The sequence below is a fragment of the Typopeltis vanoorti genome, chromosome 1 (genome assembly GCF_054136105.1).
Source record: "Typopeltis vanoorti isolate ZY-2024b chromosome 1, IOZ_Tvanoo_1.0, whole genome shotgun sequence".
In the NCBI taxonomy this organism is placed as follows: Eukaryota; Metazoa; Arthropoda; class Arachnida; order Uropygi; family Thelyphonidae; genus Typopeltis; species Typopeltis vanoorti.
In genome coordinates, this window is record NC_143549.1 from 129,637,342 (window position 1) to 129,662,020 (window position 24,679).

Sequence of the window (24,679 nt, forward strand, 5' to 3'; positions counted from 1 at the left end):
TTTCTTGACGAAATGTGTGCTTTGGCATTTCAACAGTAGTATTTCAGTAGGTGTTGCTTTCATAATTAGAACGTTACGTGAGGCTGCCTGGGAGAAGTCCATTTCCTGGTGCAGGGGCTGAGTATGACATTTTCATAATTCACTGCCGGTTGCACTATGAACATCTGTGCAATACACCGCTAATGGACAAATTCAGGCAATATTCAGATCAACAAAAGAGAATTTTTCTTTTAAGAAAGATAAACGTAAAAGATAGAAGAGAAATTTTATGACCTATTTACCGTCACCGTATGTCTACTTCACTTGACAGCAAAAAAAAAAAAAATTTAAATCTCGAGCTTTCAGTGCACACCCAGTTTTCATTTCTTGTGCAGGTGACGCCTGCACCGAAGAAGAGAGTACGTCGTAATGCGCGACAAAATCGGGTCAACCGACAGGCGAAAGGAGTCGGGAGTTCTGTCGACTGGAAATTCTCTGCAGTCCGTCACACCCGTGTCAGCAGGTGGCAATGGCCGAGGAGTCGTGTTCACCCCGTCGACAGTGGTTAAGACGGCGTCTCTTGACGACCGGCAGTTGGAAATGATGCCTTACGTGGGAAAGTGTGTGTGTCGAGTTTTTCTTTCATTTTAGTAAGTCTAAGATCATTTCAGCGAAGGAGGGAAAAATGCAGCAAAACAAAGTATTGCGATAGTATCACCACCTGCCGGCATATGAGGGAACTATCTTGTAAATCATACTTATCTATCAAATTCGTCTTTAGATCTTTCTGTTTAAAGTTTTCCGGGAAAATCAAAGAGGCATACACTGAATCGCTTCATATTTTTAATACAAGAAGTTCTAAAATAATATTAATAACAAAAATATTCCATCCCGCGTCCTCCTAAGACAGAAAGGGAAGTAAAATTCCTTTTAAGGACGTTTATTTACGTGAAATATTTCCGTACATTCATATAATTAAATAATGAATCCATGATATACACATGCATTTTTTTAAGATTAAAATAGTTACTGGTTTCAATTTCATTGTAACAGCTGGTAAATAGCTGTTGCAGCTTTTACCACCTTTTGTCGCTTCTTGGTTCCTACACTTTCCCGAAGTCTGATAAAGTGCATATCATGGGCGCCAGCAGGAATTTCTGAAAATGGAAATGGTATACGCTCTTTTAAGAGGAGGTTAAATTTTCTTTGATATATTTATTAACATGCTATCAACTGGTGACAAAAATTCAAGATTAGAATTTCGCAGCAGCAGTCATAAATTGGCTCTCTCTCTCTCTCTCTCTCTCTCTCTCTCTCTCTCGATAGCTTTAAATTATAAATAACTTAATCAGGACTTTAGGGTATGCATGACCTGGTTGGCTTAGGTTGGGTTGTTTTTATTTATTAAGGATGACGCTAAGGTTATGAAGTCAATGTACTGTGCCTGTCTGTTAATTAAGTGTATTTTCCTTCTTCTGGCAATTTGTGTGGTGAGAAGAAAGCCCAAGTTTCCAGGAGAAAAAAATATCATAACCGTATGAGACTGGCTAACTTACCTTCAGCTGAAAATCCCTTGTAAAGGTTTTTGGCATCATAGGTGGGATCTACACTCTTCGAATTTACTGTGTTTTCAACCAAACGACATTGTTGATACCGACTGAGCTACGAAGGCTCTGCTGTGTGAGGTGTTTTTTATTTTTAGAGAAGGCAAAGTATGAAGATAAAGTGTAATCAACCAACCAAAAAATTCCAGAGGAGAAAAAAAAAGACAAAATTCATAACAAACTTATCTTCCAGGGGATTTTTAATTATGAAATACGCTTTTATAAAAAGTGATTTTTGTTTATTCTCTTCGTCAAACTGAAGTGTTATCAGAATGCTTGCTGAAAAACTACAAGTATTCAAAAATGTTCAAACCTTTTGAAGAACAATGCCTACAAATATGAGAATATCCATCCGAATATTAAATGTTCTTCTAATACAATTTTTTTCCATTCTGGATTGCAATGAACCCATTTCAGGTAGTATTGAAATAACTCTCGTAGAGAAATATGTGGTAGTTTTCGATGTTAATTATACATGGGCTGTTCAATAAGTAATAAGACTAATTTTACTGTGGTGAAACCATTCATCACAATATTAATTTCTGAGAAATAAAGAACTGTTGCTGTCTGTATTAACAAAAGAGGTTGATAGATGGCGTATACGGGCTGATATGCCAGAGTGTCACGTGACTAAACGCAAGTACTCATCGGCGCGCCTACGAGGCGTGACCAGTCTTCGAAATGGAAGCGTCCTTGGAACTGCGTTATGCGATTAAATTTTGTATGCGTTTGCAAAAATCGGCATCGGACACTTTTAACATGATACGCGAAGCTTTCCACGATGAAGCAATGTCGAGGGCAAGTGTTTTTCGCTGGCATAAAACTTTTAAGGAAGGAAGGCAAAATGAGGAAGATCTTGAACGTTAGGGAAGACCTTCAACGTCCATCACAGAGACAATGATCAACACAGCAGCGATTATCATCAAGCACGTCAAAAGGAAGCGTCCATTGCTGAAGAATGGCTTCTTATTGCACCACGATAATGCAAGGCCACATATTGCTGGCTGTGTAGTGGACGTTTTGCAGAAAAATAACACGGATATCCTATCACACCCTCCATACAGTCCTGATCTCGCACCGTGCGATTTCTGGCTGTTTCCTGAGCTCAAGAAACCACTAAGAGGCCGCCATTTCGAAAGCAACAAAGCACGTGTAAAAGCTGCGGAGGCGGTTTTGAAAGAACTCTCAAAAAACGGACTCTCACATGTGTTTAAGAAGTGGACGCAACGTTGGGACAAATGCATCGCGTCTCACGGTAGTTACTTCGAAAAAGACCATGTAAATGATGACGATTAAAAGTAATCTGTTTTCTGTATAAATATAGTCTTATTACTTATTGAACAGCCTACATACAACTAATGGAATAATTTTTGAAATGATCATCAACAAAATCTGTTTCTCCTTTCTTTAGCCTATAGATATCTATTTTATTTGATCCTTTCAGTTTCGTTTAGGGTTCATAATATTGAGAACTATAAGAACTCGAACAACCACCTTTGTTGAGGATAAGTTAAATTCTCTCATCTTTTAAATCGAATGGAATGCAGAATCACGATAGACTAATTTCTGCTATTTTGAAGGAAAAAAATGTATTCTCAGAATGGTCTTTTTTCTGTAAAAAAAATATATATATTACGAACAAATCTGACAAGTGGATGCTTCATCGATAGACGAATCCGTTCACCTTTGTACTGTAATTAAATCTTTTTATCGATAGCCATTTTATTTGGCAATAAACCATATTTATGTTTTCTTCATTAAGATTTTAGGTCAGCTTATTTATTTAATCAGCTTCTGAGTTCCTCAAGGTGATTTGTAAACTTGAAAAAATAAAAAAAAACACTGCTTAAATCTACACTTTCGTCTTAATACAAAAAAGAAACTTATTTCCAAAGACCGGGAAGCAGCAGTAACAATCCATATATTTAAAGAGATAACCGTAAATGTGAAAACCATAGAGGGATTTCTCTTTTAAGCGTTCCGGGAAATTGTATGCCAGTATTTTAGAAGAGAGGCTTAGGAACCAAATTGAGGATACATTGGACGAAATGCAATATGGCTTTCGAAAAAAATAGGAATAGGACACAGGATCTTATTTTCAGTCTTAGACAAATGTCAGAGAAAACATTGGAATATGGAAAAGAACTACACACATGATTTCTAAAAGGCCTTTGACGTTCCTTGACACTTAATATGGATAAGTTAAAGAAAAACAAGATACAAGATAACTTAATAGCATTTATCATACAAAACCTCTACAAAAGTAATAGAAATTATCTAAGAACCTGTAATAATAGATCAAAAGAATTCGAAACAAATGAAAGAGTGAGGCAAGGCTGTATCCTCAGCCTTCTTCTTTTCATTATAGTAATGGATGAAATTTTAAAGGCATGCCAAACAAAAACAAAAAAGTTCCACCTAGGATACAGGAAACTGAAAGAAACCAAGACATCTGCAAAAACCATGTCACACATGGCTTTTGCAGATGATGTAGTGATTCTAGCAAATACCGCTGAAGATTTGCAGCACAACATCAACATTTGGTATGAAGAAACAAAGAAAAGGAATATGACCATAAATAGAAGTAAAACTGAAACAATGATCATATCTAGAAACCAATCAAACTAAAGAACCATCAACTGGAACAGGTTCATACCTTTAAATACTTGGGGTCATATATACAAGAAGATGGTAGACTAGACACAGAAATTAACAGAACAACTGGGAGAACAAAGCTGTTCTATACAATGAAAGGCCCACTCTTAGATAAGAAAGAAGTTACCCGGAATACCAAAACGGCAGTGTACCGTTCAATGTTTGTACCAATATTAACATACAATTGCGAGTCTTGGTGTTTAACAACAGGAAACACAAATAAACTGCAAACAATTGAAATGAAATATATTAGGAAAGTGGTACAAAAAACAGATTAGGCCGAATAAGAAATCAAACTATAAGAGACAGCCTTCAAGTTGCACCTCTGAACCAATTCATAACAGAAGCCCAAATGCGGTGGTTCAGACATCTTAATCGAATGGAGGAAGGAAGAATAGCAAAACCTATATATGAAAGCCAGAAAATACGAAGAAGAAACATAGGCAGGCCTAGGAAAGGTTGGCAAAAGGAAATTAAATAAAAATTGGAAAAGAAGGAAATTAACTGGAAAGAAGCAAAAGAACAAGCATTGGACAGGATGGCATGAAATCTCCTTGGAAAAATCTCCACGCTTAAAAGCATAAGAGATCATAGACGAAGAAAAAGAAGACAAACTTGTACTTAAATAGACGAAAGTTATCTTACTGTAATTTAGTCTTAACAGTGAAACAAGAAACAGAAATAAGTAATCACCAATCACCAGAAGAGAGTCTTGTAAACAGAGAAAGTTTGAACACAAGTAAGTACATCTCTTTCTACAGAGTTTACATCGATTTCTTTCCACTAGCGCTATCAATACCTCGTGTCAGTAGCCCAAGGCAGAACACAGCATTTCTTTTAAGCATCTCAGAGATCTGTGAAAAAGTGATAGAACAGTCTGTGAAGAGAAGTCCACATTTCCTTTAAAAGATTACAACAAACAGCTGTTGGAGCTTCCTTCTTGGTCAACGGTGACGTTTTGCTGTCTGTGCCCAACTGAGGCGCTAACAACATAAAAATATGAAAAATACGAAGGCGTTATTTTTTTTTCGGAGTAAATGGAGATCCTGAAATAAGTACGAAACCGTCACGGAACTGGCAACCGTAAGGATACATTTGGTGCGAGAGAAGTAAGATAAATAACTCTTTTAAAAATAATACCATGGAGTGCCGACCAGAGGATCGAAGCATGCAGTCTCCATGCAGGTACTGCTGAAGTCTCTTTGCTGAGATTTACGATGCCGTGTGTGCGTGTGTATGCTGAGGAAAAAAAGGTTGAAACGAAAAGAACGCAAACATGTGAAATTAATTGCTGCTGGACTCTTTCTTCCAGAACTCAGACCCACTGATAAACCAGACGTCTGGCTTTATGACTGCGGGGATTTAGAGTCCCAGCAGTTCTCGGACTCTAAGCAAGGGATTAGAAGTCATCTAACGCAACCTGGGAGTAGCTTACAGCGGTGTGTGAACTATGGAGATGCCTTCATCAGTTGATCAGTAGGGTGTAGAAGAAAAGCAAAGAACTGAGAGACTTGTGTACATTGGCGGACTAGAAAAATAATTCCAAACCTTACCTACAAACCAATGCTTTGCACTAGGATTTGTTAGATGGAATCATTTCGAAAAGAATATCTGATTTCAAACTTTGTTGATTAACTTATCATTGCAAACTTAGTTTGTAATGATAAGTAAATCAAGTTATTCATTGCTTGACTACAGAAAATGAAGTTTATCAAATAAATAAATCACAACAGTTATATAATAGTCACGAGACATCTTTGTTGTACTATGGTTGTCATCTCATAAAATCATTATATTCTAATTTTAATATTAAGGTTTGGATAATCATGTAGGTAACCTAACACCAACAGCTCGTCCAGATTACAAATATGCACAAAGTTACCGACAGCTATCTAATGCATCATCATCATCATCGCCATTATATTTGTACATTTTAAAAGAACACGTGTACTAGACATATATTGTCAAACGTTTTGCGACTATCACATATGCAGAAAAATATAGAATTTATTAACAACTCCAAAATATTTCATCCAACGAAATCATCAAAGAGAGAAGAGAATAGAAGTTCAGTTAACTGTATTCAAAACACGAATCACAAGATATGAGTCACGTAGCATGTGCTTACTAGCATGCAGTCAGAGCTAAGTTGACACGAGAATGCACTATTAGAGTTCATATGTACTAGCCGTGAATGTGTTTAACAAAAGAAGGATAATATCTTACTGTTTACAGAGAAAATTTGCACCTATACATCGTTAATTTGGTTTTAAAACAAAATAAAAGAAACAGTAGTTAAATACCACTAACTACGTTTTACAAATAAAACTAAATACTTGAATACAACCAATCTGCTACAAACAATTACCTAAATATAATTATTTATGCCCTTTTTAAACAGAATTCTGTGTTGGTTGGTTGATTCTTCTCTGCAATATGCTTAGCATTGCTGAAAAAAAGGATCATCATATGGCAAAGATAACTTTGCCAAAGTTATCTTTGTTCCTCATATGCAAAGTTCCTATTAATTATAATACATGCAAATGTTCGTGCATATTTAGAGTACAGTTGGAAGAACGGTATCCTTTGGTTAGAAAGATATGAGTTCGAATCCTGTTTAGTTCGAGATGAATATTTATAAAGGCCTTCAAACGAAGGCGAGTTACCTGATCCCGCACAACGGCAGAAGAGTATCCTCCTCCTGGAAATTTGGGTATTTCCTGCTGCAAAAGAGGAACTTACCCCAACAACAACAACACACAACTATCTTCTCAGTTTCCGAGCTTCAGTGGGATCCTAAATAACACTATCAAAACATTGTGTTCACTTCCGATGTAGGGTACATGTGTATGATATTCAGGTGAATATTTACATATATATATATATATATATATATATATATATATATATATAATAGCATTTATCAAGGTGACAGTCTCATTACTGCATATTATTATTATGACCAAGATTTAAGGTCGTAGTGAATTGTATATACAAAATGGCGGAGGTGTGTTGTAGAAAAGCATGCAGACTATATGGCGTCACTAACAATGTACATCACCCTCTTATTATCAGTATCATAGTTTATATGCTTTGTTTAGTTTTAAACATAACTCCGTTTGTGAACGATGAAAACCTTGGTTGACGGAAAAGAATAGTAAACCAGCACGTATAAAGAAGTTACGCATTACGATGATAAATACATTTGCCGTGATTATGGGGAAAGACAGATGTTGTTGTTGCTTAACGTAATCTAAAGTGAATTTCTTAGTTCAACATTAGGCTGTTACAACAAGGCGAATGTATTATTTGTGCTGTTTTCGTTTATCGAGTTTGCCGAAGCGGATCGTCTGAGACCCCCCTAACTCAGCTTGTTTGAAATGATTCTGAAGATGTTTCCCTCGATGGAATTGTCGAACCTAAGTGTTTGAAGTAAAAGAAATTACTTAATATTCTTTCAGTTGCGCTACGGAAGCATGAGAATACCATTGTTAGCATTTTCGAGTCAGCAGAGTGAAGGATCTCCGGTGCTTGCTATAACAAACGTTTCCATTGTGTAAATTCAGTACAAAATGGGAATGCGTAGCTGTATGGTTAAAGCTGTTACAGCTACTCTCTCAATATTATTAGAAACCTTTGCATTGTTGCGCGTGTGATAAATAGTGTTAGATTTCTGAAAACTACATTAACACAATGCATGCAAATTTATGTGAAATCTCTTCTTTTAAAATCCAGAATATATTTCCTTATATTCGTTTCAAATGAACACAACACTGCTCTGGCTCTTGGCATCACGTAGTTACAAAATAAAAGAAAGGCTGACGCTGTATTTCTTTGAGAAGAAATAAATTCTTGAAACACCACTACCAAATGTCTTCGACATCAATGCAAACTTCTGTTAACGTGTACACAGTTAGCAGCAGAACAACAGCTTCATAATGCTCCGATGAAATGAGGCATTACGAAATAAACTGAAAAATATAAACGAAATCTAATTACTGCTAAGAAATATTTGCGAGCGGCGGCCGACACGCGTTCTCCGTAATGCGTGGCACGGAATGCTTCTTCCCGATCGATTGAATCCATGTGTAGAATACAGAAGTCCTGGCGCATCTTGAAGTAGGTTTTCGGGATGCTATGAATCTTTGACATTAGCATCACCTCGGGCATCTTTCGGGCATCGTCGTCGTACACCGGCGTACACGGTTTGTACACTCTCATAGGTGTACGGAGTGTACGCCGGTGTATACAGACGTATACCGGCGTACACTCGACGAGGGCCTCCAGTGTTCGAAACAGTTATTGGAATTCCGAGCAATTTGTCTGTTTTCTTTCTCCTCCCCATCTTTCGTTTCCTTATCTTACGTTCCAATCGCTACATACGTTCGACAGCCGTACTTAGGAGCGGGGCGATTGGTGCACATCGCCAGGCCACATGCGCCGATAGCCCTTTCTTTGCCTTTTCCAAGTTCCCATTACGCTCTCTGTGCTCGGAGCTGGACATTAAGTGTTATTGTAGCGATATCGATTGCTGCTGACCGATTACGGCGTCTAGGGGTTTTTGTTTGGTGTTCTTTACTGTCGACAAAGTGAAGCGAGAAGGTAAAGACGGCGCCTCAATGACCTTCGGAAGCACAGATATCGAAGGGGAAGTAGAAGGAGACTCCCACCTATTTGCCGAACGCTTTTCGGTGTTCTTCGTTGTAGCGTACTTGTATTTAAGAAACTTATTAAGTGTACATTTATAAGTTTTCTGCGCCTCATTTTTATCTTCGGAGATGATCCTCAGAGAAGAAAGGTTCTCGTTCAGTTGTAATGTCTGTGTACGGAGATGACGATGTGCCATAGTCAGCTCATTCTCCCTGCGTTCGAAATGGGATGTTCCACTTATCTATTACTCATTTCAGGAAATGGCTTACATCTGTTTTCTTTCAAAAGGGAATGTGAGTATTTGAAAGAAAAAAAGACCGAAGATGTTAGTGCTTGAAAAGAATTGAAATCGCGTTTATTTGAAATAAACAGAATACAACGTAACATGAAGATTAACATTGATATAAAATGCAATTAAATACTTCATTTGAATTTATACGCGCGCGACGTGATCGTGAAATATAACATCACATTTGATGATCGTATACCATCATACACCAAATATTGATCGTATATAATGGCATTTATAGCAGAACCCCTCCCCTCACCTCTCTCCCAAACTCTTATTTGCCTGCTCCTCTACTCTAGGCATCGTTTACTTTCGTTTACGTAAGCTCGAAATCCCTTTGTGAATCGCTGTGCTTTCTTGGTTGGCCGATTATTTAGGTTATTCACTCTCCAACCAACAGGATGCGGGTTCGAACTCCACCGTATGCATGGATGTTTGTGATTGTCTTTAGGTGGGAGACGAATTTCATCGTCCGGTGTGAGACAACCGTCCCACTTATTAGAGGCCTAAAGTGGCTTCAAAAAGGTTTCATCGGTCAGAGCTTCCGTACCAGATAGATAAATAAATAAATAAACGTACAAAATGGAAGAAATAAAAAATGATTCGCCCATCCATGGTTCCACGGTATTAATGTGTTATTGGCTTACGATGAAGCTGCATTTCCGAGAGTGATGAACTCTTTCACTTCTCTATGCGACCGATTAACCAACCGTCAGTTGAAAAGTCCTGATATCGTTTCTTCGCTTCATGATAGGATTTGAATTCTGATAATCGACATTTTTGTATACCGTTAGAACAGACGGAGATGGTTTCATGCTTTCTTTTCTTTTACGTATCTTTATTAATTGTGCCGAAAGAGAAGAACCATAAGAAATTGAAAGGTGTTGAGTGTGCTGATGAGAGAAAGTAGAGGAGTAGACGAAATCAGAATGACACTGGATATCATTAATTACTGACAATTCCACTTGTAGCGCTAAGTTATTAATTTAGTAGTACGATTAGAGTAATTACTACTAATTATTTCTTTACTACGAATAACCATAATTCATGATTACAAATTATTTGTAGTAAACAGTTTAATACAATATTCTATTGAATGTTGTTTTGGAGGAGAAGAAGGAGAAACTCCAGTTTGCACAAGTATAGTTTAATTCCAAACGGAAAAACACAACTTGCATTTTCCATCTAATGGGATTCATGCACATGTTATGTAAGTTTTCGAAAACAATACTAAAAATTCGAAAACAGGCGTGAGTAGAATTTATGAATATTTTGTATTCAAGGAAGTCCGAGGACACATTCTAGATAATTCTAGATAACAAAATTTCATTCATATGGAAAAATATTCCATATCTGAGAATAACTAAAATGGATCTACGATGAGTATTTTATATATGGAGAAACGCAATATCTGCTTATATCTTTCTAATACATGTCTATATGCAAATAACATCTCTGTTGTCGACTAAGACAGATGTGACGTCATACTCTCATGAAATACATTCGAGGAAATTACATGGTGAAGAAAGAACATATAAGGAATAGGTGTTGGCATTTGAGGCGGCAGCCTATCGCTAAATATAAGTGTGCAAATATGAGCTGTGGATCTAGTTATAATCGATTTAAATACAAACCTGTATATATTTGACGCTGTACCGGCTTCAAGGATACACAGAGACGGGGACTTTTGACTTTTTAATTTCAGTCTTGTTGTGCGATCAAGATTTAATTTTCCTTACTTTTGAGAATATTTTTTAAAAAAAGTGCAACTGCTATCTATCAATTTCTTCTCTGGAGATAAAACTTCAAGTGAGGAAGTAAAAAACATGATTATGTTATTGTGAAGAAAATAAAATGAATGGGGATAAAGAACGAAAAGCCATGGGGATGAAAAGTGCTTATTAGAAGGATAGATGTTGCTACCAAGAAGTCACAAAGAACTTGAAAGATTAACAACCGATGTATAAGAAGCAGATGCGAGATGGAATAATATAGAGCTCGTGACTAACACAAATGATGATAAAGCGAATTCAGAAAACTTAGGATATACTAAAGATAATATGATGGTTTTTCATCTTCTCTGATAAAATCCTGCAAGCAAGGGTGTAGTAAGAACTAAAGGATCAAAATTGTTTGATACAAAGAAAAGCAAGAAATATTACAATAAAACAAATAAAAATGTCATACCGATTTACACGTACTGGCCACTGAGTTTCAGCGAGCATGACAGCAGCTTCCACCATCTTCCGCGACCACCACATAGCCAGTATCTAAACCCCATTGAGAATGTATAGAACATGTTAGAAAAACAGATCCGGAGCAAAGTCCTCTTTTGTCAAATCTGAGCTAGTTAAAGGATGTCTGGTGAACATCTGGTATGTTGTAGATGTAGATGCAATCCAACATCTTCTGGGATCTATGCCAAACCGCATTTGCTAATTGGGGCTAAAGGAGGTCCAACACGGTACTAAATAAAAACTTCTAATTCAGTGGCCGGTATGTGTACTTGGCCGTCTTACTAATAGGAAGATTATTACTACTTGGCTTTGTTTTCTCTCCTATCTATTTCTTTGTATCTACTCCTCCCCCCTATACTCCTTGTTAATTCGCTTACCTATGGTATTCAACAGTTTTTGCTTGGCGAAACAATGCGGGAGTTTTGTTATATTTATTGAGTAGTTCGGCTGCTGCAGTCGCAAAGATATTTCTCGCTGATTTTAAAAATGAATATTAATGAGTGAAAATACTCCAACTACGATAGTTTACCCATCGAAGTTTGCAAACAGGAGCACTGGTAAACTGCCTCATTCGCCAATTTACCAGTGCTCCTGGTAAATTTGCTTATTCGCCTTATTCTGCTTATTCGCCTGAGTAATGTTAGCCACAACCTACTGGGATGTCGGCTGATTATTTTTACCACCTCAGTTTACATCTAAAAGTAGTCACAATTGTTCCAGTGGTATCATATTGTGTACATTCATCCAGAACAGGATCTTCCAAAATGTGGTGTCAATTCCAATCACACAGTTTGCTTTGAGTCTTATGCACATTATTGCGTGTTGCAATACAATACACAGATAATCTCCTGACGTTTATTATTCATGAATATCATTTAGATAATTAAACATATGTTTAAGGCAAAATTTCTGTTTGCTGAAAAATATACAAATGGAAATCTTAATTTTTAATTAACGACATTGTGTCACAAAATGAGAGTTCTAATGTTAGCTTGGACGGAAGTTTATACAACAAATTAATGGAACACCAGAATGAAGAATTTGTAAAGTTTAAAACACCGGTAAAATATGCAACATTTGATTATTTTAAGCGTAATTTAATAATAGCAAGTGCCATTTTAGTTGAATAAGGTTAATATTTGAGGAATATTGTTTGCTTTAAAAATCAAACAACCCAACGATTCACATTTTTAAATAATGGAAATAAGAAATGTGGTTACAGTTATTATGCTTTTGATACCCAAAGGTCATGTATAATCAAAATGGGTAATTTATTTGCACATTTTAGATAATTAGAAAATACTTGTTAGAATAATTATTTTGGGTAAATTATTCAATGAAAAGAAAAGGAAATGCAACATTGTAAATATCCCTAAAAGGATATGACGCGAAAAATTACATAAGATTATTATAGAAAAAGTATAAATTGGGACCAAAAACAAATTAAGAAAAAGAAAACAAAATCGCCATCGCATATCCCTCCGCAGTGCAGATGACACCCTTCATCGGCATGTTGAACACACCTTAATTAACTAGGCGGCTATCACGTCCTCCATTCAAGGATGACGTGATAGCCGCCGTTATCCGTCCGGAGGCCCCGTCACTGGATACTACGATAGTACACAGGACCTGACGGTAATGCGACAGGAGTCTTCCCCCACCAAATACGAATAATCCTGCTGCCGTTTACTCTGCTTACTCGTGCCTGGATGGATCCCGAATCGAGCACATTCTGTGAGCTTCGTTGAAGCCACGCATTGGCTTGAGTGTCGGCACTCCCTGTGTGGATGTCATCATGTTTATAAGTATTTTAACCTTTCTCTGCAAGTTTCTGATATCAGTTACCATTGAAGAAACAGTATTATTATTATTATTATTATTATTATTATTATTATTATTATTATTATATAAGACGCCTCCATGGAATCAAAAGACTCATCGTGAGAGACCCAACATTGACACACTAACCATTATTTACACAACACCTATCATACTTCCCCTTAAACTCATTCACAGATGAAGCATTCGCAACCACCTTTAGCAACGCATTTCACCCATGTACAACCCTCCAAGCAAAAAATCTAGTCCTAACATCCTTGTTAACCACACTCTTACACGATCTCCAAGGATGACCCCTCGTTCTCTCCCTTCCTGCACTGGTCTTAAAAAAGTCATCAGTATCAATCCTATAAAACCCCTTTAATAATTTATATGCCTCTATCGTATCTCCTCTCCTACGTCTATCAACTGGTTTTTGAAGCCCACAGACCTTCAATCTATCCTCGTAGGAGACGTCTCACAGGCCTGCAACAATTTTCGTAACCCGTCTCTGCATCCTCTCCACCATTTCCACATCATCAAGAAATCCAAATCCAGATTTGTGCACAATAGTCCGAATGAGGTCTTATGAATGCCTTATAAAGTGGGACAATCACTTCCTTATCCCCTGTTTGTCAGTGTGTTCTTCAATAACCATGTAACCTGATGTGATATTTTAGCAACCTTTGCAATATGCCATTGAAACTTAAGTTCTCTGTCCACAATAACTCCCAAGTCCCTAACCTCATCAACTTCTTGCAGTCCAGTTCCATTAATATAGTAAACAGCATGTAATCCTATCCTTCCGAAGTGTATCACCTTACACTTGGCCACATTAAACTGCCAGCCATTTAGTTTAGTCCAAACCGTCAGCCTATTTAAGTCATCCTGTAAGATATCCACATCATCTGAATTAACTATCGCTCTTCCCAGTTTTGCATCATCAGCAAACAAGTGGATATCTCCTTTCAAAGTATTCCCAATATCATTGATATACAAATTAAATAATGGAGGACCAAGCACAGCCCTGAGGCACACCACTAGTCACCCGCCTTCTACTGGCCTCTGCTCCACCATAAGCCACTCTTTGATATCTATCCACTAGTCACCCTCGAATCCAAATCACTAGCCTCGGATCCATACCCATTTGCTGCAATTTATACAACAGAGTTCCATGTGGAATCTTGTCAAATGCCTTTGCAAAATCCAACAGGATCACTGAAAAAAGGATTTCCTTTATGCAACTCCATTTTTACTTCATTATAGAAAGTGAGCAAATTGCTAAGGCATGATCTACCCTTCATAAAATTATGTTGCCCCCTCATAAAGTATCATATTGCTGTCCACCCAGTCCTGAATTCTAATTTTTATCAATTTCTCTAGAACCTTAACTACCACTCCCGATACACTGATTGGTCTATAATTTGCTACCTCAGTCCTGGAGCTACCCCCCCCTTTTGTAGTGGAATAATTTCCCCCTCTTTTCCACTAAATTGGGACTTTACCAGAACTGAGGCTTAAATTAAACAGTCAAGTTAGAGGAGGTGCTAATTCTCTTGCGCATTCCCTTAAAACATGGGCCGATATGCCATCTAACCCAATAGCAGTGTTAGCATTAAGTTAAATACTAAGCACCTCAAATTCTTCTATCACTAGACTCTCATCAGTGAATGACACATTCGGCACTGCAATATCACAACCAAGATGGTATACCTTTGCAAAATGATCACTAAGCAACTTAACTATTTTAATTAGTTTCTGTAATTGCCTTACCATCAACACTTTTTAAAGTCATACTTCCAAAGTTATTCCTCCTTTTACTTACCACATAGCGAAAGAACTCCTTAGGAATTTTTTGGACTCATCGGCTAGCTTCCTCTCATAATTAGCTATGGCCTTCCTTACCATGCAGGTTACCCTTTTTGCCTGTATCTTGAACTGCTCATGGCGATGCTCATCACCTTTTCTTTATACTTATACCACAACTTTCTCTTTATCCTCAACTCTCGCTTAATAATATTATTCATCCATCTTACGCCTACCGGATTCCTCCTCCTGACTCTGGGAATACAGTCAGACAGCTTTCATTAAATACTCCTTGATAATCTCCCACGCACCATCAACATCTTTTAAATTCTCATGCCATAGCACTTATGAAAGCTGACTTCTCAGCTTGTCATAATCACCAGAGTTGTAATTTTATATATAACCCTTCTTAACAGAATATTCAGCACATAATACAATCTCCCAAGTCAAGACCACATGATCACTTTCCCCAAGTGGAGACAGTGTATCTGAATTACTCATTGATGTGTTCTCCGATGCTATGACCAGATCAAAAACTCTCAAATATCTTGTCCTTTCCATTACATCTGTCTCAGGTAGTTATCGCTTAACAATTGTATAAACTCCAATTCCTTTTGTTGTTCGAGACCATTCCTTCTCCCATCTATGTCCCCATAGTTAAAATCGCCCATAATAATTACACGTCCTCCACTCATCTTACAAATTTGCCAATGCATACCATCTACATTCTCTCCCTTATCCCTTGGATTATAGCAGCAAACAATTACATATTTCATCCTGTTGATTTCTATCTCACATCAAACGGCCTCAAATGAACTATGCTCTACATGCTTGTCATCTTGAGGCACTTCTATCATTTATTGCTTTAACACTTCATCTATTATTAGTAAAACTCCTCGCCTTATTCTGCCCTCTCCATCCTTTCTGAAGATATTATATCCCTTACATTCAATCTCTGACTAAATCACTTAGTTAACCAAGTCTCACTAATTCCTATAATTTTTGGCCAAGTAGAACTGAGTAATGAAAAAATTCATCACACTTATTCCGAATACCTCAGGCATTAGTATACATAAACTGAAATATTCCTTCCCCCCATAATCACACGGTGTGAGAATTAGCTCTTTCTGAATACCATTAAAATTCTGAGTACAATGATTCCCCATATCACAGTTATTATTGACCTTAGTACTATTTATAGCTAACCTCTGCTTTCCTCTCATTATTTCTGACAACCATCCTCGCACCATCCCCTTCTAATAACTCTCATTTCCCTGGTCTAACCCCCCCCCCCATATGTTCATTAAACAGTAACGTCTATAAAAGCTTACTCCCGTACTTATTCAAATACAGACCATCTTCGGCATATAATCTTTTCTCCTGTAAACCTCCTCCCATATATCTATCTCACCCCTCTTTTCCTACACATCCTAGTTAACATTACATTCATCATCAATGCCCTCCTCATTTCTCGACTATCATATCTGGGAAGCACACTGATAATCCTAACACTCTTACTCTTAAACCTAGAAATCTCTAACATCTCCTTTAAATCAGTTGCCACACGATTTTCGCTATTTCCCAAATCATTCTTCCCAATCATTAAAATCATTTCATCTACACTATCACCTCTCTTTACAGCTCTTATTGGCCGGAAAGTAGGGTACACACTCTAACATACTTCGCAGCCAATATTCTTTAGACACATCCGGTTTTTATTACGAATCATTGAAATTGAATCCCTTATTATTATTTTCTTAACCTTACCCATCACCTTAACTTTTCTCTGTCTATCCATCTCTACCAATTTCATCCTTTCCATTCTCTTATCCAATGCCCCAACCTCACTCTGTGCCGTCTGCGGTGAGCTCCAGAGGGCCCTAAATCTCGCTAAAATCTCATTACCACAATTCTGTTCTTCACTCATCACAGAATCATTCCATTCACATTTACATGCACATTCTGGCTTATGTTTTCACATGTCATTTCTTCAATTAGTTTATATTTCCCATATATTTATATATCCTCCTTAACTTCATACCAAATGTTTTTCTGAAAGTCTGAGGCATACATTAAAAAATCATAACATTTAACGTTGTTTTTTCTAAACACCATATCCTTGAGTACTGGTGTAAGAGAAAAAAGGGATGCACTAACAGTTATTCATTTGTCAAAAATTGTTTATATTCGCTACAGTCCTTTGCATTCCTAAATGTTGACTCTGTAATTCCTTGTGTACAAACAGTCTTATCAACATCTAAAATAGCATTCCAAGACATGGAGGTCATCTTCTTTTTACCATCAAGGTTTTTCTTTTTTGCTAGACGTTGACTCTGTCATCCCTTGTGCAAAAATCAGTCATACCAACATCTAAAATAGCATCCCAAGACGTGGAGGTCAGCTTTTTTTACCATCAAGGTTTTTCTTTTTTGCTAGATTACGTTGACTCTGTAATCCCTTGTGCACAATCAGTCTTACCAACATCTAAAATAGCATCTATAGACGTGGAGGTCATCTTCTTTTTACCATGAAGGTTTTTCTTTTTTGCTAGATTACGTTGACTCTGTAATCCCTTGTGCACAATCAGTCTTACCAACATCTAAAATAGCATGTCTAGACGTGGAGGTCATCTTCTTTTTATCATCAAGGTTTTTCGTTTTTGCTAGAAGTTGACTCTGTAATCCCTTGTGCACAATCAGTCTTACCAACATCTAAAATCGCATCGCAAGACGTGGAGGTCATCTTCTTTTTACCATGAAGGTTTTTCTTTTTTGCTAGATTACGTTGACTCTGTAATCCCTTGTGCACAATCAGTCTTACCAACATCTAAAATAGCATCTATAGACGTGGAGGTCATCTTCTTTTTATCATCAAGGTTTTTCTTTTTTGCTAGACGTTGACTCTGTATTCCCTTGTGCACAATCAGTCTTACCAACATCTAAAATAGGATCCCAAGACGTGAAGGTCATCTTCTTTTTACCATCAAGGTTTATCGTTTTTGCTAGACGTTGACTCTGTCATCCCTTGTGCACAATCAGTCTTGCCAACATCTAAAATAGCATCCCAAGACGTGGAGGTCATCTTCTTTTTACCATCAAGGTTTTTCTTTTTTGCTAGATTACGTTGACTCTGTAATCCCTTGTGCACAATCAGTCTTACCAACATCTAAAATAGCATGTCTAGACGTGGAGGTCATCTTCTTTTTATCATCAAGGTTTTTCGTTTTTGCTAGAAGTTGACTCTGTAATCCCTTGTGCACAATCAGTCTTACCAACATCTAAAATCGCATCGCAAGACGTGGAGGTCATCTTCTTTTTATCATCAAGGTTTTTCTTTTATGCTAGACGTTGACTCTCTATTCCCTTGTGCACAATCAGTCTTACCAACATATAAAATAGGATCCCAAGACGTGAAGGTCATCTTCTTTTTACCATCAAGGTTTATCGTTTTTGCTAGACGTTGACTCTGTAATCCCTTGTGCACAATCAGTCTTACCAACATCTAAAATAGCATCCCAAGACGTGGAGGTCATCTTCTTTTTACCATCAAGGTTTTTCGTTTTTGCTAGACGTTGGCTCTGTAATTCCTTGTGCACAATCAGTCTTACCAACATCTAAAATAGCATCTCTAGTCCTGGAGGCCCTCTTCTTTTTACCATCAAGATTTTTATTTTTGTTTTACCTTCTTTCTCTTCCTAATAGAACCACACTTTTTCCCTTGCAAGTTTCCCTTGCAAGGTTTACTTCCTCGTTGCAGATCTGTCAAAGAAATAGATACTAGAATTCGTGGCTGAGGCCTGTAATGATAACTTTTCACCTGCATCCGCATAACAAAATCCACTGGTTTTATTTGTTGACAATACCACCAAACACAGACTCCTCCAACAAGGCAGCAGGTGACAATGTAGTATTTTCTTCAACATATGATGATTCCTTTTCATCCATTAGCGATGAAATGTGATCCTCCTTACGGTCTTGGCAATTAAATGCCTATGAGTTGTGTAAGGCTGTTCACCTTAAGCATTTGGGCAATTTTCAAAAGTTCAGACAAACGTTCATGAGATACACTAACTTCGCCACTGTACATAAAATCCACAACCAATTTTAAATCCCCATATTCTATATTTTTCATAATTACAATAGGATGCATACATGGATTTTCTATTTTTCTGAAGTATACTTACCCAAATAGTGAGATCTCCCTTAGAGATTTACCTCAATGCACATAATTCAAACTAGTTCCTCTTCTCTAACTTCCCAGATCAGCTGAAAGGGAAGATGAACTATTTGCTGTCAGTAAGTATTTATAAAACGCACTGTTCGTCTACCTGCTAGAAGGATATTAGATAATTATAGTCATTTTCCAGCACCCTGGTCTTTTTCTTAATTAGCTTTTACTGCAGCACATTTTAGATACTAGTTCTCCCGTTGGCAACTCCGATCATAAACGTACTCGAGATTCCTTTTCTACAGCTCGATCTCCCAGTGAATCTCATCCTCGAACGACATGACATGACAATGATGATGACCACTGCGATGATGCCTGGGCTTTCTAAGTCCCCTTTTCATGCAGTGATTCCTATTTTTTTCCCTTCCGATCCACTTGCTCCGAGATAATAATTGAAACAATCCTTGCAACGTGGAGTGGGAAATGAGGCACTCGTTCTCCACTCCACATAACTTCTTCACTCTCTCAATCTCTAGCGAATCTTTGGTTCTTAGACAAATGTGCCAAAGAGGCCCAATATAAAAATTCAGCATATCCTCGATGAACTGAAGTCAAAGGCACCCAATGAAAAAATCTTTTCTCCTACTCAACCGGAAGTCGAACTTTGTAAACTCTTCCTAAAGCGGTCGCCATTTTTACACTTCCACCTCTCTCTCTCTAATAATAATAATAAGACTCAACCGTAACATCACCTAAGGATGGAATTTCTTGGAATAAGTATCCTCTTAAAACTCGTGGGCAAATAAGATATCACCAATTCAATAATCACCATGGTGATTATTTAAATTATTGAAATAACTTGTTGTATCACTATGCCCAGCTAAATGTTAGCAGGTGAAGCGAGAAGAGGGGATGGGCGCCATATGTCTTAATTTACTGCCAATTAGACATTCATAGCGAAGCATTTAACAGAGCATACAATGCCCGCTCGGGCGTCGCCCGGTTTAACAAGGTTCGCGTTGCCTTTTGGTAGCAGCACCAGTGGTGGAAATGAGAAGTTAGCGACTGGTGCTACCACTATCACTGACAAAAAAATAACGAAAAAACAGGATCCAGATTCAGACTCCGCAACTATTTAATGGCCAGAACCTGTTATATTAGGAATCAACTGCAATCAGGTTAACTCAAATTACTACAGCAAGAATTAAAAAGATATGAATGGACTGTTATGGGACTTTGTGAAATTCGATGGCCCCAAACAGGAGAGCTAACAACAGATGAAGGACATTTGCTTCTTTACTCTGGATCTAACTGCAGCGGTAAAGAAGGTGTTGGGTTTTTGATACACAAAACATCACGACATTCTGTCATTGAATTTAATCCTATCAACAGCAGAATTGCTTTAGTCCACCTAAGAGGAAAACCACTCAATATCACCATCATACAGGTCTATGCCCCAACCACAGGTCACGAGGACTCCGAAGTAGAGGAGTTTTATGGTCAACTTAATGCAATAATCACCGGAGCGAATAGAAAAGACCTTTTGATTGTACAGGGCGATTGGAATGCCAAAATTGGAACAGACATCGGTAAAGATTTTTTCCCATTTGTCGGACCCTGTGGCTATGGGGAGACAAACGAAAGAGGCTTTGAATTGATAACTTTTGCCTCGCAAAATGAACTCACCATTACTAACACTCTATTTCCCCATAAACCTTCCAGAAGATGGACATGGACTTCCCCTGATGGTAAAACACACAACCAAATCGACTTTATCCTCGTAAGTACAAAATTTAAACATTCCATCGACTTCGCAAGAACCAGATCATTTCCTGGAGCCGACACTGGCAGTGACCACAATATGGTCATCACAACTGTGAATATGAAAATGATAGAAATATAACCTACAAAATCAACTCGTAAAAGATACAATATAGAAAAATTAAAAGACCCCCAAATAAATACATTATATAAACATAAATTAAAACAAATTTTTGACACAAGCTTCAAAAAATATAATAATATCGAATCTAAAACCAAATACTTCTCAAAAGATAAGTGAGACTGCTGAAGAAATTCTTGGATACAAAAGGAAAGTCAATAAACCGTGGATAACCAAACATATTTTGGACCTATGCGACGAAAGAAGATATTTGAAATCTCATATTAATAGTGGTGATAATAGAGAACAGTATAAAATATTACAAAGATTATTAAAAAAGAAATCAAACATGATAGAAACTTATGAATACTAGATGAATGCAAAAATATAGAAGAGGACTTAAATAAAAAATAATCCTAAAAGTGCTTTTCAAATTATCAATAAGTTAACCAAACCTTTTACTGCAATTAATTGGAGCATAGAAGACGAAGATGGAACTCCTATCACGGATAACCAGAAAATAGTTGATAGATAAAAATGTTACGCAACCAAGATTTTTCAAAAGGACCCTCAACTGACTGACGATATTTTGGACAGAATTTTGCCAGGAGGTTCAGAGGAAGGAGATTACCCGATATTAAAAGAAGTCATTGCAGCAGTTAGCTCCTCAAAAATAGGAAAATCACCTGGAATTGATGGTGTTACAATGGAACTGATACGCGAAGGAGGTGACATCATCATCATCATAGACACCTTGCTAAATTTATTCCAGGACGTATGGAACACAGAGACTTGGCCTTCTGATTGGCGGATTTCTGTCCTTGTACCTATTCCTAAAAAGGAAAACAGCAATAAATGTAGCAACTATAGAACAATAAGCCTTATTAGTCATCCAAGCAAAATCCTGTTAAAAATACTATTGTCAATCGAAAACAAAATAGAAAGCAGACTATCAGATGAACAAGCAGGTTTCCAGAAGTAATCGACTATATTTTTACAATACACATACTAGGTGAAAATACATAGAACATAACAAAATAATCTGTCACAACTTTTTAGACCTTCAAAAAGGCTTTTGACTCAATATGGCACGAGGCATTATGGAAAATTGTAGAACATTATGGTATTGAGAACAAAATCATTAGGATTATTAAATCTCTTTACTCCTCATATGATATGAGAATTGAAATTAAAAATTACAGCAGTGAACTGTTCCGGGTAGAACGGGAGGGGGGGGGGTAAGACAGGGATGCATCTTGTCCCCTCTTCTTTTTAATTGTTTTCTGGAATATGTCATAGATGAAGCTCTTCATGAATATTACACTGGAACAGTAGTTGGCGGACTAAATATTTTAAGCGACTTACGTTTTGCAGACGATATCGATCTTCTGGCAGAAAGTGAAGAAGAATTACAAGAGATAACCAGCTGCGTTTTCGGAACATTAAAAAAAATATGGATTATACATAAACCTGCAAAATAAAAACAACCTAAAATCAGACATTGAACCCTTAAAGATACAAATTGACAATAAACAAATTGAGAATGTAATCAAGTTCACTTATCTAGGAAGCACGCTGAGTCAAGATGTTCGCTCAAAAACCGACATTAAGTACCGAACTTCTAAGGCAACTGTGGCCCTGAAGAAGTTAAAATCATTGTGGAGAGATAACAGAATAGCATTCACAACCAGACTAAGACTAATTAACACTTGGGTTATATCCTCTTGTAAGTTTGTGAGGCCTGGACTTTATTAAGGGAAGATGAGAGGAGACTCCTGTCTTTCGAAATGAAAACTTACAGAAGACTTTTGAGAATTCCCTATACCGCTCACGAAACCAATGAAAATGTCCGAAAACTGATTGACTCAATAGACGGGAGAAAAAGGGAAAATATTCTGACAGTCATCAGAAGAAGACAGATGAAATGGTTCGGACATGTGGAGAGGGCTAATGGCATTCCAAAGCAACACTAGAGGCAATCGTTCCGGGATCAAGGGTTAGGGGCCGACCTCGATTAAAATGGACTGATAACATCAAAAAATGGACAAATTCCTCCCTTTCTCAACTGACATCAAGAACAAGAGACCGAGATGACTGGAGGAGGCTAGCAAAGAGTATCACCTATCAGCCATGAATGACCCAACGGTTCATTTAGGACTACGGGAGGGAAGAAGATCACCCTCTAATATTTCTCCAGAATGATATCGGAAAAATCCTCAATAATCTAAATACTAAGAAGCCAAGATAGACAAATTATGCAAAATCCTACTCGCCACGCAAAACATGTATCGCACAAGGCCCCATTTTCTAATGATATATCTCAATAAGTCACTAGAAGTTCTGAAACTGCTCAATAGTCTTAAACGTTAAAAAATATTTTGTCTAAAAATTATTTTTTATTAAATAAAAATCTATTTTGTCTGTTGTCTGCAACTAATTTGCTAGCTGACAAATTCTACTCGTCACGGGCGAATGTATTTGTTGAGTCCTGCAGGAATAACTTTTCTGGCCTATTATGGTATCCTTCCAGTTGTGATAAAAATGTGTGCTCTTAACATCGTATCATCCCGCATGTCGTGCGAAGGCGAACCTCTTTTCGGCATGTCACGAAAACAGAGACAAGTCAGCCATCAAATTACATTTCCATTTGTCTTCACCAAAATGACGGAGAAGAGCATTAATAGCCAATTTGGAAACTCATCCGTTAATCACTGATGACTGACATGGATTTATGGACATTTCGTAGCTCAGTCGGCGATACCCTTCGGTTGGAAAAGCCTAGGTTCGAACTCCATTAGACCCCAAAAAGTCTACGTTAAAGCTTTTGAAACGTAGTCAATCAGTGACGTTTTTCTTTCTCCAGAAATTTTGGATTTTTATATCGCAATCAGGTAATCTGACCAGGACAGCAGAACACAGAGACAATGTACATACCAACTATTCTTTTAGACAGAGAGCTAGCCACCCTGTCCTAGAATTATGGTTACGAGACTCAAGGATACTTGGAAGATCCTGGTGAATCTTAAGGGTTTGTTAGAACTACTGATGATGATGAATATAGATTCGGCTGTTCCAATTCTACAGCAGATCTCCTTGCTAATCCCCCCCCCCCCTTTGGACGCAGTCCATGGAAAGATTTCAAGAAACTTGTTTGATGGTCTTGACACTGACAAGGCATTTGATATTGTCTTACATTGAGACCTTTGGACAACCTACCATCTTATGGTCTTTCTTTCGATGTTTATGATTACATTTGGCAGCTCAGCTTTCTCTCTGATCATTTATTGAGTGTTATGGTGGCTGGCTTCCATCAATCAGATATTTTTATCAATGCTGAAGTACGTCAGAGTTTTGAAGTCTTAACCATGCACTTCTTTCTACATATCGGCAATCTTTTCTCTCTCACTCTCTTTCTCTAACTTAAAACTTTATCCATAATTTTATTGACGGCAGTACTCTCCATTCCTATTTTTTATTCGACAGTCATAGTGTTCAAATGATTCAAACTTCAAAATCTTTCATACGGCAGTGTTTAAGACATTGTCGCATACCAATGTCTTAAATACTATCTGAATCACCTTTCTCCAGTGGG

General features: G+C 37.4%; 1 protein-coding gene across 1 annotated transcript in view; it reads left to right on the plus strand.

Moving 5' to 3' along the window:
• The first annotated feature begins 408 nt into the window (after positions 1 to 408).
• The window catches only part of LOC150110424 (protein O-mannosyl-transferase Tmtc3-like), a 123,992-nt gene continuing 99,721 nt past the window's right edge, over positions 409 to 24,679 (plus strand). The window contains exon 1 of the mRNA XM_090398059.1: positions 409 to 591. Coding sequence (XP_090254185.1) covers positions 409 to 591 — 183 coding nt within the window. The remainder of the gene's footprint in view (positions 592 to 24,679) is intronic.